Here is an 18,547-nt window from a genome sequence, read left to right as displayed (position 1 = left end):
AGAGATGAGGCCAGCGTGTGTCCTGAGCTCTCGCCGGAACTCTGCAGCTAAAATCCCTGTACCACTACTCACTCCCCACATGATCCCTGTACCTCTACTCACTCCCCACATGATCCCTGTACCTCTACTCACTCCCCACCTGATCCCTGTACCTCTACTCACTCCCCACATGATCCCTGTACCTCTACTCACTCCCCACCTGATCCCTGTACCTCTACTCACTCCCCACCTGATCCCTGTACCTCTACTCACTCCCCACATGATCCCTGTACCTCTATTCACTCCCCACATGATCCCTGTACCTCTACTCTCTCCCCACCTGCTCCCTGTACCTCTACTCACTCCCCACATGATCCCTGTACCTCTACTCACTCCCCACATGATCCCTGTACCTCTACTCACTCCCCACCTGATCCCTGTACCTCTACTCACTCCCCACCTGATCCCTGTACCTCTACTCACTCCCCACCTGATCCCTGTACCTCTACTCACTCCCCACCTGATCCCTGTACCTCTACTCACTCCCCACATGATCCCTGTACCTCTATTCACTCCCCACATGATCCCTGTACCTCTACTCTCTCCCCACCTGCTCCCTGTACCTCTACTCACTCCCCACATGATCCCTGTACCTCTACTCACTCCCCACATGATCCCTGTACCTCTACTCACTCCCCACATGATCCCTGTACCTCTACTCACTCCCCACATGATCCCTGTACCTCTACTCACTCCCCACATGATCCCTGTACCTCTACTCACTCCCCACATGATCCCTGTACCTCTACTCACTCCCCACCTGATCCCTGTACCTCTATTCACTCCCCACATGATCCCTGTACCTCTACTCACTCCCCACCTGATCCCTGTACCTCTACTCACTCCCCACATGATCCCTGTACCTCTACTCACTCCCCACCTGATCCCTGTACCTCTACTCTCTCCCCACCTGCTCCCTGTACCTCTACTCTCTCCCCCACCTGCTCCCTGTACCTCTACTCACTCCTCACCTGATCCCTGTACCTCGACTCACTCCCCACCTGCTCCCTGTACCTCTACTCTCTTCCCACCTGATCCCTGTACCTCTACTCACTCCCCACCTGCTCCTTGTACCACTACTCACTCCCCACCTGCTCCCTGTACCTCTACTCACTCCCCACCTGATCCCTGTACCTCTACTCACTCCCCACCTGATCCCTGTACCTCTACTCACTCCCCACCTGCTCCCTGTACCTCTACTCACTCCCCACATGATCCCTGTACCTCTACTCACTTCCCACCTGATCCCTGTACCTCTACTCACTCCTCACCTGTTCCCTGTACCTCTACTCTTTCCCACCTGCACTCTTCCCATCCCCGTGCTCTTCCCAGCACTTTCATTCCTCTTTTCCTTTAGCTGACTTTCCTCTGCCTAGAATCACACAGAAATGTTCCCTGTCTATTCAGGAGGCCCTAATGCAGCTGGATGATGCCACTCCCCCTTCTCCAACCCACTTTAGGCCGCACCACCAACAAACTCCTCTTCCTAAAGTGTCATGACCTTTTAAACCTTCCATGAACAAACCACCAACAGACACAGCAATGAGGATGACTCCAAGCCATTATGATAAAGTGAAGGAATCCAGACATAAAGAATCACACACTCTGACTCCATGAGCTCCTCTGCTAAGAGGACTAGAGGGCTGGAAATCAGCTCAGTGGTTGCCAGAGAATAAGGGGAAGGTTTGACTTCAAAGAGACACATGGAACTTCATTGGGGGCGGGGGTGATGGAAACTGTGCATCTTAATGTGGTGGTGGTTACATGTTGGTGTACACCTATCAACGCTCATGGAACCTAGATTCTCAGAAGGTAAATTTTATCATGTGTAAATTTGACCTCAATACACCTGCATAAGAAAAAAAGCCCTTCACGGTTTCCCAAAACTAAAGGACAATGTCCACACTCTTAAACCTGGGCAATCATGAGCCCGAGCGTCTGCACAGCAACTTACACTTTAAACTTCATCTCCTTTCTTCTAGAGCTGAGCTTCCTCTGTTCAGCCAAGCTGGCTCACCATCCAGTTCAAGTAGCTTCTGAGTTAAACCTTCCAAATTACGCTAAGCAAAAGAAATTACTTCATCCTCTATACTTGAGGCTCACGTCTCAATAAGCATTTAGGAAGCACAGCGCACTACAATCATTTGCTTTTACCTGACTCTTTTACTAGAGTAATGGGGGCAGGGAGGGTAGGTGGACAGGGAGAAACAGGCTCAAGTCACCTTCATACTCTTGCACCTACTCTGCTCAGTCTGATTCAGATGGGTGCTTGACATCTATAGAAAAAATAAGCAAGTCCCGGACAGAACATGCACATTCTTATCTCTGCACTTTGCTTGCGCCATGCCATTTTTTAGAAATAACAACATATTCATAGAAGAGTCATTAACAAGTACAAAGTGCTCAAAGTACATGGCCTTGCATATTACATGCATGATTTCACTGGGCCCCACAGAAACCCAAGAGGGGGTCTTCATGATCGGAGAGAGTTAGTACTGAAAAAATAAAGTGGCAAAGTAAATCCACTTAAACAGTCATAAAAATTGCATAGCAAACAGGGTACATGTCTGTGGAGAGGCTTACTCAGAGTTTATCTTGGAAAATAAAACAAAAATAAGTTTATTTCATTTTTGCACAGTAAATGACATCGTTGTCTGAACTGGTAGAGGTACAGGGATCAACCGTGTGCTATTTCTTAGAAGGGAAGAAACAAAACAAGCACGTGGGGCTCTTCAGAATAAATATCTAAACAAAATCAGAGAATGGCATGACTATGACATTTGTCATGTTCCGTTTTCCAAATAATCATGAACAGGGCCACATTTTTAAATGTTAGTTTTAGTAAAAATTAACACTTACTGAGTATATTCTATTTGTCAGGTGAGGTTATAGGTGTTTTAATCATATTACCCACACCACAATACTACAGGTAGATACTATCACCTCTGCTTCACACGCGAGGAAACCGAGGCACCGAGACGTTGAGTAACCCAGCCAAGGCCACGAGGCTAGGGAACAGTGAAGCCCAGCAGTCCTAACCATCGTCTGCACTGCTCAGCCAACAGCAGTCATCAGTTCAGGAGCGCTTTCTTTGTCCCCTGGAAATCTCTCTCTCCTCCCTGACTTCCAGCGGTTGGTCGATTAACAAGCAACCTAAGAAGAGTCAGCCCAGGCTTAATTCATGGACCGCGTGCTCCCTAGGGCAGATTGCTTTGTTTGGATCCCCTGTGCCCAGAAATTGTGATAGTGCCGACATCGACATCACAAGACCACACTGAAGCCTCAGTGAATAGCTGTGACGTGCCCAGAACAGCGCCTGAGCTATGGTGAGCACTGAGGGCTGCCCACACACGTGCACACACCTTCATCAATGGCTTCTAATTCACATTGACGGATTTCAGGAAATTCTGCATCTTTCACAAGCCTTGTGATTTCACAAGGGATGTGAATTTCATTTGCAATGCTATCAAATGTTTACAATATTAATTAGTCATCAGACTTACTGGAAAGAAAACACTAGCTTAAAACATGGAGGGTTATTTGAGTATGTTCAGACTTACTGGATAAGTAATCAATACCAAATAAATACATGGTACAGATTATCTTTTCCGGTGTGATCTTATAACTGAGATTTTGAAGCAAGAACCCTCTGTGCTCTCCTTATCCTCATTACAGAGATGAACGATGGAATTTCATCCTCGCCTACTCTTATCCCCAATACATGGGGGGGGGGGCAGGGGGAGAGAAGAGATCGCCTCTCTCTGGAATAGCCTTTCATTCTCTCTGCCCATCTGTACCTATTTTCAAGGACCTGCTTTTCTTGGGAAAAACTCCTGAGCATCCCACAAAAGTGTGAACTATTTTATCTTCCCCACCTGGCTTCCCTATCGCCCATTGTCCATATATTACACTGTCAGTTACCTTTTACCTAAGACTTCTCTATCAAAGTTATATACAAGCAACTTAATCTCAGGAACTGTATTTTATGGGCTTCTCTGAATCCCTCATATTACCTAACACAACACGTCGTACAGCAGTGTTCAGTGGAGTATCTTTTGTTAATGACAATTATCACCATTCTATGGCTTCTCAGCCTTTCGGCTAAGACCATTCTAACAATAAGAATACTGCCTCCCATTTACAGATCATCCCACACTATGCAGAGGTTTCCATGCATGTCATATTTTATTTGATCCTCCCACTAGTCACTGAGGTGAGAATATAACTCATAATATTTTTAGGCTGTAAACAAGACCTATGTGGGGTTGAGCCCCAGCCCTCTTCTGTGCTACCCACAAATATGTCAGCTATACCATGGGGGCAAAACAACTAGAAATTTCATTTTATGCACTGCTTAAGAGATTAATTTCTGAAAGTTCCTTCTATAACAGCTAAAGATCAGTCATTACTCCTCATGAATATTAAGAAAAATAAATACCATTAAAAACAAGATTTAGACCTTTTGATGCTTTAAAACTTTATACACTTAAGCCACAGAAATAAAAGCTGAAACAGACAAATATAGCTAAATAAGTAGGCTTTTCATCAGCTGCATTATGTTTTTCCCTTGGTAATACTTTAATTTCACTTCTAAATAATAATTGTTCCTATCATCACAAAGACCAGTAATCAATGATCAATGGCTTATGGTTCTATAAAACTTCCCAAAGCACATTTATATACATTATCTCTTCGTTTTTATAAACATCAAGATAGGAAGGCATGAGGAAAATCTGATTAAAATAGGCCTCCAAACAAATCCCTATCCACAGAGGGCATGTAAGGGTGGGCAGCCCTGGAGATGTGAAGGCCCAGGAAAGGCTGCTCTAAAAATAATGAAAACAACCAAAAGTGAGAACCAAAAAACTAAACACTTAAATATTTTAAAAGTAACTTCATTCCCAAGTAACAGAATGGCAGCATGTGCTATTTACCAGACTCCTTATGGATAGTTTTAGGACACCAGCCCTCTTCCTGAGTCCCAAGTTTCCATAGGAACCGCCGCCTCCCCTCTGCTGGGAGCACATAGAAAACAAGTTAAAATAACACCCTGAATGTCAAACCTTTACGCCTTGAAAGGCCCATTGTTCTGGATTCTATTTCAGAGGTGTTCAGCAAAATTCCTGAAATTCCTTATCTTTTGGGCAATGTGACCGAAACCACCCATAGCCCCATCTCACAGCAGGTGAAATCCCGGGCACCTGGCCAGGTTTCAGCCTGGGACACAGGTTGGCGGCCGACGTCCACTTCCTGTCATACAAGCTGGAAGGACTGCAGCACACCAGCTGGCCACCACAGATTTAAACGTACAAACCAGGTGTATCAACTCTTTTGGCCATAGAAATGGTAAGTTCTTGTTGGTAACCTAGCAACTGCTCCCTTGTCCAGGAACTTCAGTTAAGATTTTTGACCCTGGTTAGCCTCATTCTTTAACAATTGGCCTTTACAACCTGTACTTAGTCTACTTATTCAACCATGAGGCACTTGACTTTTTTCAGCTTCTTTGAAGTTCAACTGGGTATTTTCAGAATTATAATATAATGTATAGTTTTCTTTTTAAAGCAATTACAATGTACTCAATTTTCTCAGCATTGATGGGATCACTGTGACCAAATTCCATTGAATGAGAAATGGGTTTCAATTAATCTTTAACTAGGACTATATTAACCAAACAAAATCTCATATCCAAGAAAACATGTTGAGAAAAGCAACAATGTAAAAGTACATATTTACAAAAAACTTCATGAATTTCAACCCTGAAAACCATCAGTGATTGATAAGGAATAAATGATAACTTTCTAAATTGGCCTCAGAGCACAGAGCGGCTTTTGCATTTATTTCCATCCATTTCCCAGGAGCACCACATCCCCTCCCCCAGCCCACTTCCCACACAGCCACTCCTGCAGCCTGCACAGTGGAAATCCAAACTCACACGTTGGCCTTCTAGACCCTTCTCAGTTTCATTCTAAATCTAAATGATCTTTGCAGCTCTGTACTTTCCAAAATGAACCCTATATTCTGAGTAATTCCATACGCCATTTCTAAAAAAATATGGTGTTGGCTCTTTCCCTCCCCTGCTTGCTCCCACCTTCCCCCTTCACCTCTGTAAAATCCACACTTCCCACTCAATCAGAGAAAGAGCACTGGACTCTCACTCTGGGCCACCGTGCCATTAACTGTGAGGCCACGTACAGGTCTGTGGGTCTTTGGAATCTTAACACTCTTTATAAATAACACCTTCCCACCCCCTTTCTTTATAATCTCAGCTAGAAGTTCTCTGCGTTTCTCATACACTGAGGTTGAACCAATCCCCTTATACCTAAATACCACCTATCTTCCCTGTTTCAGTGGCTCTTATTAATTGCAAGCAGCTTGAGAACAGAATCAGTGTCTAATTAATCTTTTTTCTTCTTTCACTATTGCACAGCAACTAGCAGTGTTATCTGCTCAGTTATTTGTCCAATGAATGGGTAAGTGAATGAAGAATACTCTAAGGAGAAGAATCAGTATAAAGACGATGAATTATCATAAGCTGTTCCATGTTCAATAGCTGCTAAAAAAAGAAAATTAACTCATCTCTGCCCTCTTGGGAAAGTATTGAAAGGATATTGGGCAATTAAGAAATGAAGACTGTTTTAAAAGTAAGCACAGCAAAATAGTTATTTGAATGTTGGTCTCTGAGAGCATTTGATACAGTTGCTCATTCTCCCTGGAACACTTTCCTCACTGACAGGCACAGAATCACCCTCTCCTGGTTTTCCTTCAATTCTAGCTGCTTCTGGTTCCTCGTTATCTCCCTGACCTCTAACGTCTAGAGATCTCCAGAACTCAGGCCTTGGGCCTCTGTCTGGTCTTTTGTATCCACACTCACTCCCTAGATGATCTCAGCCAGTCTCAGGGCTTCAAATACTCACAGAAATGACTCCCAATTACATATCTCCAACTTTGTTCCCCTTCATCTAGTTTCAGAACCACTGCCAGTGTAATCCTGTTAAAATGGGCTCTTCTCCTATTCAAATCCCTCCAGTGTCAGAGTAAAAGTCAAAGGCCTTGCAGGATCCCCAGGACGCTGCGCGGTTCCTGAGCAATCAATCCCGCTTCTCCTTCCCGTCCTGCAGTTTCTCCCCTTCACTCTCTTCCAGGCACACTGACCTCCTGTTTTAGGAATCTCGCAATTTCTGTTCCCTCTAACAAGCTTGTTCCTCCGCAGATAACCCATTTCCTCACTTCTTCAGATTATGCTGAAATCCCATATTTTCCATAAAGCCTTCCTTAGACAGACAATCTAACACTTCAACTGCTCACCCAACCTTTCCAACCTTCTTTGTAACTTCAGTTTTTACACTAAGCATGTACCATAATCCAACACATTCCATATTTAATTTTATTTTTTAAATTTCTTTTCAGGCTAATATGAGAATGCATACAATTAGGTTACATTGTTTGTGTTTACAAGGTAAATATTAGCTAGCAGTTGAGTTCTTCACCCAGGAAGTATACCACGTGGTGCCCTACATTGCATTCCTTAAGTGGGAACTTTAATTTATTTATTTTGTTTAATATCTGTCTTGCCCATTAGAATGTAAGTTCCACAAGGGAAGAAATTGTTGTCTGTTTGTTCACTGCTGAATACCAAGAGCCTTAGGAGAGTTTCTGGCATATTATATACAATCAATAAATAGAAATCACACCTATAATCCAAGCACTCTGAGAAGCCAAAGCAGGAGGATTGTTTGAGGCCAGGAATTTGAGACTAGCCTTGACAACACAGTGAAACCCCGTTGCAAAAAAAAATTTTTAACTAGCCTGACACCTGCTGTCCCATCTACTCGGGAGACTGAGGTGGGAAGATTGCTTGAGCCCAGGAGTTCAAGGTTACAGTGACTTATGATTGTGCCATTGCCTGGGTAACACAGCAAGACTCTGTCTCTTAAAAATAAGAAAATAATAACATAATAACTATTATAAAAATGAATGAATTAGCTTACCAGATACAAGAAGACAGATTTCTGTAACTATAATACAGACATGGTCAACTACAACAGAGCAATGTGATATTTGCAGAAAATCTGAAACAAAGTATATCACTTAAAATCACATTAAGCCACAATGTTCAGAAATAATAATTCAAATATCTAATATGCAATCAAGATACTTCCCTCCAAATCACACATGATTTGCTTTTCTTCCCAATAGCTTAAAAAAAGGCACAAACTAATAATGAACTATGGCAGTGAAACAGTTACAGTAGCAATTTAATACTCTATGCCTCCTCCTTGACCCAACTTATCAACCCAAGTTACAAACAGACCTGCCAAAGCAAGTAGACCTCAGCACTCCTGCAGAGAACAAAGCTCAGGACGGTGGCTGGGACCCACCAAGTTAGACAAATTAAAAAGACCCTCACCCTTAACCAGAGATGAATAAATATATCATTGAATGGTGCATTTTGCAGAATGAATAATAATAATAATGATAATGATAATGTTCTTAGGCTATAGAGTTATACAAAACATGATTTCACTCCCATTGCTAAATTTGTCTGGCTTTATAAATATATATACACACACAAAAGAAAACAAAATGAGGAAATATTTAAAGTACTTAAAGTGTTTCTAAACAAAATATAAAAACAAATATAGTCGGGCGGCGCCTGTGGCTCAGTCGGTAGGGCGCCAGCCCCATATACCAAGGGTGGTGGGTTCAAACCCGGCCCCGGCTGAACTGCAAACCAAAAAATAGCTGGGCATTGTGGCGGGCGCCTGTAGTCCCAGCTACTCGGGAGGCTGAGGCAAGAGAATCGCTTAAGCCCAGGAGCTGGAGGTTGCTGTGAGCTGTGTGATGCCATGGCACTCTACCGAGGGTGATAAAGTAAGACTCTGTCTCTACAAAAAAAAAAAAAAAAAAAAACAAATATAGTCACCAGCCTTCATTTAGATAGTTTTAATTTATAAAAAGCTTTTTTTTCTACTTCGAAGAGTTTATTTATTTATTTTTTGTGACAAGAGTCTCACTCTGTTGTCTTGGGATTGTAACCCACAGCAACCTCAACTCTTGGGCTCGGGCGATCCTCTTGCCTGCCTCCCAAGTAGCTGGGACTACAGGCGTCCACCACAATTCCTGGCTAATTTTTCTGTTTGTAGTAGAGACGGGCTCTTGCTCAGGTTGGTCTCAAACTCCTGAGCTCAAGGAATTGCCTTGGTTTCCCAGAGTGCTAGGATTATAGGTGTGAGCTACCATGCCTGGCCTGGAGTTTATTGAATACTTGGATGTATACTGGGCTTTGACAAACTAGCTAGCACAATGCCTCTTTTGTAAAACAAGTTTTATTGGAACACTGCCAAACTCATTTGTTTACATGTTGTTATGAATGCTTTTGGCTACCACAACAGAGGAGAATACTTGCACACAGAGACCATATGGCATTCAAAGACAGAAGTATTTACTATCTGGTCCTTTACAGGAAAAGTTTGCTAACCCCAGACATACATGACCCCATGTAATCCTTACATTGCCTGCTATCCAGAAAGCTTGGGGCCACAAGTAAGAGAATCACAGCTCAAGCCTATCATCAAATACTATTTGTCCCACAGTATCAGAGGGACAAATGCTCTAAGATGTTCCTTTTCCCAAGGTCACATGCCAGAGTAAGTCAGTCATACTCAGCCTGGCACACTGTATGGCCAAGCTTACATTTGTCATCAGGCTGTTAACCTGATTTAGATACAGTCTGTGGCCACTGAAGAGCCCAAGGATCAACCAGATAACGCGTAAGAAATCTATAAATCCTTGATCCTTTGAATTGGAGTTTTAAAATTTGGTTCTGCATCTGAATCATTGGAAGCTTTTAAAAATACATATGTTGCAGGTAAGATGGATTGTAGGAGCATCCAACCTGTTTTTTTCTGCCATACACTGAAAGAGTAAGTGCTGTCTTGGGTCACAGGTGAAGTACCTAAACGCTAACTAAAGCTGATTAACAAAAATAATTTTCCTTAGAACCAGCACCACAGATAAGCAAAAATGTCCTTACAAAATTACCACGCAGCCCAAGGCCAGAGGTTGGACATCCCCGTACTAATGGATGACTACAGGTTAGATCCCTGGTAAGTCCAATTAGTCACATGTTAAAATTTTTTCATAAATTTCAAGTTTTTCAAAATAAAATATTAGAAAAGAAATTCATTGCTTGTTCACAACTAAGGTACACTGAAGCAGAATATCCAAAAATGAGATAGGAAATTTTATTTTTTTAAAGTTCACAGGGAGATTCTGATGCCACAATAAGGGTGGAAACTATTGCTAGAGACAGTGTCATTTGGTGTCACTGCTAGAGACAGTGTCATTCTCCATCAACAGAACGAACCATTTAGCCCAGTGGTTCTCAAAGTGTGGCCTAGGGACCCCTGAGGTTCCATAAGATAGCAACAGATTGAGCACAGAAACAGATAGGAATTTTAGTCTGTCTCTGTGAAAAGTCTGGCACCAAAGTGAGCTTCAAAAGTGTAAAGCAGGGCGGCACCTGTGGCTCAGTCGGTAAGGCGCCAGCCCCATATACCGAGGGTGGCGGGTTCAAACCCGGCCCCGGCCAAACTGCAACCAAAAAATAGCCGGGCGTTGTGGTGGGCGCCTGTAGTCCCAGCTACTAGGGAGGCTGAGGCAAGAGAATCGCTTAAGCCCAGGAGTTGGAGGTTGCTGTGAGCTGTGTGAGGCCACGGCACTCTACCGAGGGCCATAAAGTGAAACTCTGTCTCTACAAAAAAAAAAAAAAAGTGTAAAGCAATGCCATCCTCCTCACTAAATTTGTTTTGTTAAATAGTGATGGGGTTTCCCCACCCTATTAAAAATGCTATGTAACATGTAAGGGGTCAATTGTTATTTTTATATCATTAAATATTTAAAAAAATTATTGTTTTAAATTTCTGACATGACAAATATCAATTGGTATAACCCCCATAGACAAAAGCTCTTTGGGATCCTGAAAACAAATATTTGAGAAATGTTAATCCAGGCAATACACAAAGAGGATAAAAGTTCAAGTTCTGGGATCAGAGGTCCTGAATTCAATTCTTAGCACCAGCCCTTGACAAGCTGAACAAGTCTGACCAAGTCAATTAATCTTTGGATTCAGTTTCTTCGCCTATGACACGGGGATAATACTTGCCTCAAAAGGTCACTATGAAGAATAAATGAGGATAAACTCTGAGTGTTACCCAGCACTTCATAAGCTCTAAATAAATGGCAACTGTTGTTCTTGTTACTACTAGTATTTAAATGAAAGCACTTAAGATGAAGCAATATTTGGAGATAAATTTTACAGGTGTCAGCTCTTCAGTTTGAAGTTTCAGCCTCCAAAACAAAACCCCCACAGTTCTCCCAGGAATGCTTTGCCCACTAAAATTCCTTCATCAGGGTGCGTCCACCTTTTGGGAGCCCCTCAACTACCTTGGAGGGTTTGGGGATAGTTTGGGGTTAAAACCATCAGCCTGACTTGGCAAATGTAGTCAGTATCTTCTAATTCTAAAGAGAGTTAGAAATCAGAAAGAGAAGGTGATCCAAATTAACTCACTATGCTAACTGTGATCATAAAAATTAGGCTCCAGTAGTAAATGTTAAACCACATATATCAAACCAATGTCTAAGTAAATTATTTTAGTTTTTATTACTGCCGTTCTGACGATGTGTGATAGCACAGTCCTACAGCCAAAGATCCCAAGCTTATATACTTTTTTCTCTGTAGATGTTTATCTTCTAGCAGGAGACCATAACCTCAATAACCTTCAGAAGCTTTCCTCTGCCCATTAAACTGTACGCAGTTCCTAGCAAGGCATCCACGGCTCTCACGTCCTTCCCCCAAAACCCCTTCTCCACCTTTTCTTCTAGCCACACCTAACTCACTGTCCCTGAAAAAACTAAAGACTTCCATGCCAGCATTTACACAACTGCCTTTAAAGGGTTAAGAAACATGAAAACAGGTGTCAATCACCCAAGAAAGGAATTCAGTATACAGTATCAAAAAGCAAGACATTCTGGCTCCGCGTAGTTATATGTGTAACAGGCCCAAGGTCACACTACGAGTAAATGATGACACCAATACTCAAATCCAGATGTGACTGACTTTAAAGCCAATGCTCTGTCCATTAACTGTGCTATTCTGGTAAAATCCAGCATTTAAAAGCTAATGTGAGAAAGCAAGGTATACAAATGAGTAAATGTCCCCTTTCTCCTGTACCCTGCTCTGATATACTTGATAATGACTATAAAACTGATCACATATATACAGGTTGCATAATCTAAACAACTACCCCACATACAACTCTAAAAAATGAGATGTGGCCTATTTATTCTTGTAATATGCAAGCAGAAAAATGGTGGGAGATGTGATGACTCTTGTGTTTACTAATCTTCTAACAATATAACCTTTACCTGACCTTGTTTCAAAAGCACCACTCAGTTACCACTGGGATATCTGGACTGATCTCTCCAAGGCCCTGAAACAGGAAGCAGCTATAGCAGGAAGCTACATGTCTTGAGTAAAAGAACAGAAGAGAGAAGGGGACTTGGGTCTTTTAACTGATAATAGCATAATTAATAGCTCTCCCAAATCACTCTGATGAGCTAGTTAAACATCTTACTTGGAGATTACATTCACTATAATTTTCCCAAATAGTTCCTTTATTTACATTGTACTAATGAGATGAGCTAGAAAAAAATTGATTCCTTTTGCAGTTTGGCTTAGCAAGAACTCGAAGTTGCATTTCATAACTCATAAGTATATGTCTATTTATAGACTGTAGATGTAGTTGTATATAATAATGTAGGTAACAATTATTCCTAAAAGGCTAAAATAATTAAGGATGAAAGAGGCTTAACTACTGACATAAAATGTACAAAGGAATGCAGCTGCTATAATCTGTGGCTCAGTTTCTCAGGGACAGTTTATTTCCTCTTAAGGACAAAAAAAGGTAGATCACAGGAAACAAGATTACAAAAAAACAAATAAATAAATAGAAGGAACCATAAATGATCTCACACAGTCTTCTTTCAATCCTGAGCTATGTCCAGGTAAATAAAACCCTTAGATTGAAGTCTAATGATTCAAACCATCCTCAGCAATTCCTATGTTACAGTATTTAACCTTTTATCTTACTCCCCACAGGAACCTGCTGGCAAACCTCTTCCATTATTACTACCCAGGGTAGAGCCAGTACTTTCCCATGGGCAACCTCAACAGCCTAAAATAAAGCCCACTAGAGCCCCTTCTCCACAGACAATAAAGTCATCTTTTAAAAAAAAAGAACTCAGATCATGCCTCTCCTCCACACAAACACCCAGAAGAGAACTCTGACAGGGACCCCTGGGTGAGGTCCACCAGGCCAGTCCCTTCCTCCACTCTCCACCCCCAGGCTCCAGCCTCATTGGCCCTTTCCCCTCCTTCAATAAAGGCTCATTTCTGCTTCACCTTTCCTTTTACTTATTCATGTCCCTCGCTCAGAGCTGCTTCCCTGGACCACCCATGTCTGAAATAGCACCCCCAGCCTCTACTCTGTCACACTCTCTACCCCTCACCATGCTTTATTTTCTCCATGACACTTTCTAATATTTGGGGTAATTTCATGATCACCATCTACCTTTCCTGTTAGACTAACTTCTAGGATGGCAGGTAGGCTGTCACCAGGATGGCAGGCAGGCTGCCACCGTCTGCTACTTGCCACTGTGTCCCTGAGGCTCCCAGAAGTCACTGGCATATGCGGATACTCAACAAGCATTTGATAAATGAGTTTCTGTCTCTTCTCTGAATGCATATGAAACCCATAATTTTCACACTTGTATTGTTGCATATAAATAGACTTAAGCAAAGTGTTTTCTACTTACTTTGTATCCAGAAAGTTACAGGGGGGCCCAGCATTTTTTATTTACAACAGGAATGATTCTTAAAACTTGCTAATTTGGCTCTACCTTCAACCTGTTGCTATCGGTTACAAAAACAACCAAGTTATTTACACCATCCCAGCATGTCAGCTATTATTATACAGACATTTTGTCATAAGATATGATAAAATGTTAGATGATCCACTAGAAAAGATGAAATAAAATCTGTCAAAAATAATATATTCTTTAGACAAATTTAAACATTTGTTTTAAACAATAATTTCCACTGACTTGGTTCCAAGGAGTCTTCTACTAGCTCTTTGTTACATGACTACAAAGTGAAAATAAAATTCAATATTGATTTTTTTAAACTTTGTTTACATTATCATTAATTTACTACCTCCATTAGCAAATAACCAATAAAGTCAAACAGAACGTACTGTTAGAGAGTATCTGCTATACTTAAAAGTTTGATCAAGAAGTTATAGCTTTATATATCGTAAAGAATTCCAAAGTATACTTACTGATTCATTAAATAAATAAAATCGGCCAGGATAAAGTCAAGTGCTAGGCAGTATGATTTGCACATTTTAGGCCGTACTCAAAATTTTCATCTTATAGAAATTAAATACCTATAATAATGACCATATTTTAACACATATTTTGCTAGGCTAGCAACTAGCTAATTAAGTCTTTTTAACAGTACAACAGTTTAAAGCAAAAGGTATCTTGCCTGACAATTACAGAAATTAAAATACTCCAGGAAGTTTGGCAAATTATTTTGAGGGTGAAAAGTCTTTCAAACTAAGTAGCAGGAAGTAATCACCTTTGAATTATTCATAGATATTATCTATTATATACAGGAGTACAGTAGTCTACATGCCAGTTTTTCTCCTGTCAATAAAAACTATTTAACGATGATTAAATCCAAGGTTCAATTATTTGTTTGTACTACGTAATAGTATTAGAAGTCTTTTAAAAATGTATATTTTATATAAAAAAGCTTACTATTTGCAACAATTGGAACATGGGTTCACATCCCCTCCTAAACTTCATAAACACTGGCAAACTTTCTTGGCACCTCGTGCTTGTTGTATGGGCCTCAAGAATTATTCCAAGCAGACTGAACTAAATACAAGGCAAAAGTAATATCTATAGGTCTTTAAACTTTCTAGCTTAAGGACCACTCCAACCCAATGGTTTGTCTGTGTTGATGATTTGCTGTCCGAAAAGAGACGGAGTCTGCAGAACGCCAGGTTCTATGTCATCACAGTGAGGCTGCAAGGGCCAAGAGGCAGTGCGAGGGGATGAGGCTGGCGTCCTTAAAACATCTTTCACATGACAGGGAAGAGAGCTCATGGCACACATGGACAAGTCACTTCTTCCATAGTCGCAGGCTAGACATTTCCTTAACAGCATATTTTAATTCAGCCATTAAAAAAAAGACGGAACTGTCACATCTTTTGTATTTACTGGGATGGAGTTGAAGAAACATTCCCCTTAGTAAAAAGCTCAAGCATCCCATGCACTCAATACTAACATGAAACTAGCAGATGGACAACTACAGGTCCACACCAGAGGAAAAACACAGCTAAATTCAAGAAGTGGGGGGAGGAGGAGAAGAGGCTCAGTAAACTGAAAACCAATAAAATTCAAGAAGCGGGGGGTGGGGAATGGAGAAGGGGCTCAGTAAGCTCCCCCTAATGGGTGCAATGTAGGGTATGTGGCACATCTTTTGGGTGAAGGACAAAATACAACCCAGACTTTTCCTAATAAACGCAAACAATGTAACCTAATCATATGTACCCTTATATTAACCTAAAAAAAATTTAAGTATATTGTAGGAAACATGCACAAATTGGCAGTGAAAACTATCAAGTTTGAAGCATTTACAAATATAAGGACATTGAAAATTGCACTGTCTTTACAATAGCACAGTTCCCAAGCCAGCAACCCAGCGTTCTTCCTGTGGCTGAGTACTGACCTCAGACCAGCACTGCCTTTGCCCCTGTCATTTAAGCAGTTGCAATTTAAATTATGAGGGGCCTGGGGGTGAAGGTATAGGAGTTATAAAATAAAACCTAGAAGTATTCAATGCTGATGCATAGCTACAACACTCCAATTATGTAAAATTCCCATAATTTAAAGTGCTGCATTAGTAATTTTCAAGTAAATTTCAGCACCCAAGGATTTTTGAATAGGAAAAAAAGACTACAAAAACATACAACAAATACATCATTTCTTCATGTCACTCTTCTTTCTACCTTTGCAAAAGTACAATGTTTCCATTTGAGTTAGCTCCTGTCCTAGCAGGTTTTACAAGGTTGAGAGACATCCAGCTGAGGTAGGCCAAAGCCAGTTGTGGCTGCATCCTTTAATCTTTCACAGAATTTCATCTCATTCTAAGAATATGAAGCGAACTTCAATATACAAGAACGAACTTCATACAGCAATTCTACTAGCTGTTTTATACGGTGAAATTCAATAGGACTTGTCTTTGGGTCATTTATTGACATCTGGTAAATCCACCCTGATGTATAAACAAATTAAATGACTCTGGCCAGGTCTTCAGGATTTCAGGTACCTGTGCAAAGACAACCCACTTGTTCTTAACCCCAAAGCACATAACAGAGCAAACTGGTGCTTCTTGTCTGGAGAAAAGTAATCATTAAACCAATAATAAAATCCTATTTCATGTACGGTGACATCTGAATGATTTTGGAAAAGTGACGGTAAACGAAGACATATTTATAATGGATGCACAGCACTTACGAAGCTGAAGTTCTCGAGTGTATTTGGGAAGTGTGACGAAGGCCACTTTGCCAGGACCCCCACGAGTTCCTCTTAATCTACCGAAGGCCTTAGTTTGTAAAGAAGCCTACCCAAATAAACAAACAGCCTACAGTATCCGAAGCCCAAACTGCCCCTGGGAGTTTCCAGCAGATCCAGATATTTTACAAATGTATAATCTATAGGTCAGTTTGGTCTATCTGCGTTTAAAAAAAAAACACCCAAAGGTAACAAGTCAATATAAGACTGTCACCTGCCCCAAAGCATGTAACTAAGTACTTGCCCGCCCGGGGCCCTAAGGCTGACCCTGCCGCTCCCCACCAATACTACACCCTGCAGTGGCCGCCCTGGGCTGGCACCAAGGTGGTCCGCCTCCACACCCGCCCCACTTACTGTTGCTGGACTTGAGGTCCCGGTGCAGGATGGGCACAAAGGCCTCCTCGTGCAGATAGAGCATGCCCCGCGCGATCTGCACAGCCCAGTTGACCAGCACTTGAGGGGGGATGCGGCGCGCGCGGCGCGGGCCGGGCACGCGGGGATCCGGGGCGGCATTGGCCGCGGCCAGAGCGCGATTGAGCGCTCCGCCGCGGGCGAACTCCAGCACCAGGCATAGGTGTGGCTGCCGCAGGCACACGCCGCGCAACTCAATAATGTTGGGGTGCCGCAGCATGGCGAAGAGCCTCGCCTCCCGCCGCACGCTCTCGGCCGCCGCTGCAGCGTCCTGCTCCGGGTCCCGGCGCGCTGCCTTCACCGCCACCTCCTGGCCCTGCCAGGTGGCGCGGTACACCTGCCCGAAGCCGCCGGCGCCGATGAGCTCCTTAAGCTCCAGAAGCTCGAAGTCTACGTGCACCGGCGAGCCGGGCCGCGGGGGCGGGGGCGCGGGCGGCGGCGCGGGGCGCCCGTCCGTGTGGCAGGGAGCCACGTAGTTGGCGGGGAAGATGCCGAGGCGCCGCTGCACCTGGCCGGCCCACCAGCCCTCGTCGCCGGACACAGCGGCGTCCTGCGACAGCACCTCCACGAGCTGGCCGCGCCGCAGGCTCAGCTCGTCCTCGCCGCGCGCGTCGTAGTCATAGAGCGCGGCCCACAGCCCCGCGCCCGCCGAGGCCGAGCCGCCGGAGGAGGCGGACGACGAGGACGCCGAGCCGGCGGGGGCTCCCTGGTCCGGGGACACTAGCGTGTCGGCCAAGCCCTCGGCCCCGGGCAGAGCCATCGGGGGCGGCTGGGAGGGCGAGGGAGAAGCGCTGGGCTGTGGGCTCAGCCTCCGGGACAGCCGGGGGCGCGCATCATCCGGCAGAGTCGCCGTCTGCGCCCCAGGAAAGCGAGAGGGAGGAATCGCGTTCCAACGCGGCAGTGTTCGGAGACTCACTACCGGAAGGCCCGGCCTCAGCCCCCGGGCCTGCTCGGCCGCTCCTGCTGCTGCTGCGGTCTCGGCAGCCGCGGGAGATGTCCCACCATGGTGGTGCCCCCAGGGCCTGCGGCCCGCCTGCCGCGCGCTCGCCTCACCCCGGCCTCAGCCCGCCCAGACCTCCTCCAAACCGCGCCAGGGCCGCCCCGCCTCGGCAGGTCCATTCCACCTCCGGGCACGCCCCCGGCGCCCGCCCCGCCCCCTCTTGACCGGCCCTGCCTCCTCAGCCTATAACCCCACAGCCCTCCGCCCCCCACCCCCGGATGGGTTCCTGCAGCCTAGTCCCAACCTTACCCTAAACGCAGCAAGTCGCCCCACCCTCTCCAGGTCCGTTCCGCCTTCCTCCACCCGCCGCTAGACCCATCCTCCCGGGTCCTGCCCACCCTTCCCCCAAACGCCCAGGCCTCTCCAGGTCTGGTCCACCTTCCCAGGCCCTCCCCG

General features: G+C 44.0%; 1 protein-coding gene across 4 annotated transcripts in view; it reads right to left on the bottom strand.

Annotated features, from left to right (window-relative positions):
- MAP3K21 (mitogen-activated protein kinase kinase kinase 21) overlaps positions 1–18,237 on the bottom strand; it is a 72,485-nt gene extending 54,248 nt beyond the window's left edge. The window contains exon 1 of one of the 4 annotated variants that reach the window (XM_053606268.1): positions 17,095–18,237. In XM_053606268.1, coding sequence (XP_053462243.1) covers positions 17,095–17,911 — 817 coding nt within the window. In that variant the 5' untranslated portion in view covers positions 17,912–18,237. The remainder of the gene's footprint in view (positions 1–17,094) is intronic. The other 3 variants (XM_053606266.1, XM_053606267.1, XM_053606265.1) reach the window with 3 other exon arrangements.
- Between the last annotated feature and the right edge of the window lie 310 nt (positions 18,238–18,547).

This window comes from Nycticebus coucang, chromosome 10 (genome assembly GCF_027406575.1).
Source record: "Nycticebus coucang isolate mNycCou1 chromosome 10, mNycCou1.pri, whole genome shotgun sequence".
NCBI classification, from domain to species: domain Eukaryota; kingdom Metazoa; phylum Chordata; class Mammalia; order Primates; family Lorisidae; genus Nycticebus; species Nycticebus coucang.
The sequence above is the reverse complement of the archived record's forward strand: the minus strand, read 5'-3'. Positions and strand labels throughout refer to the sequence as shown.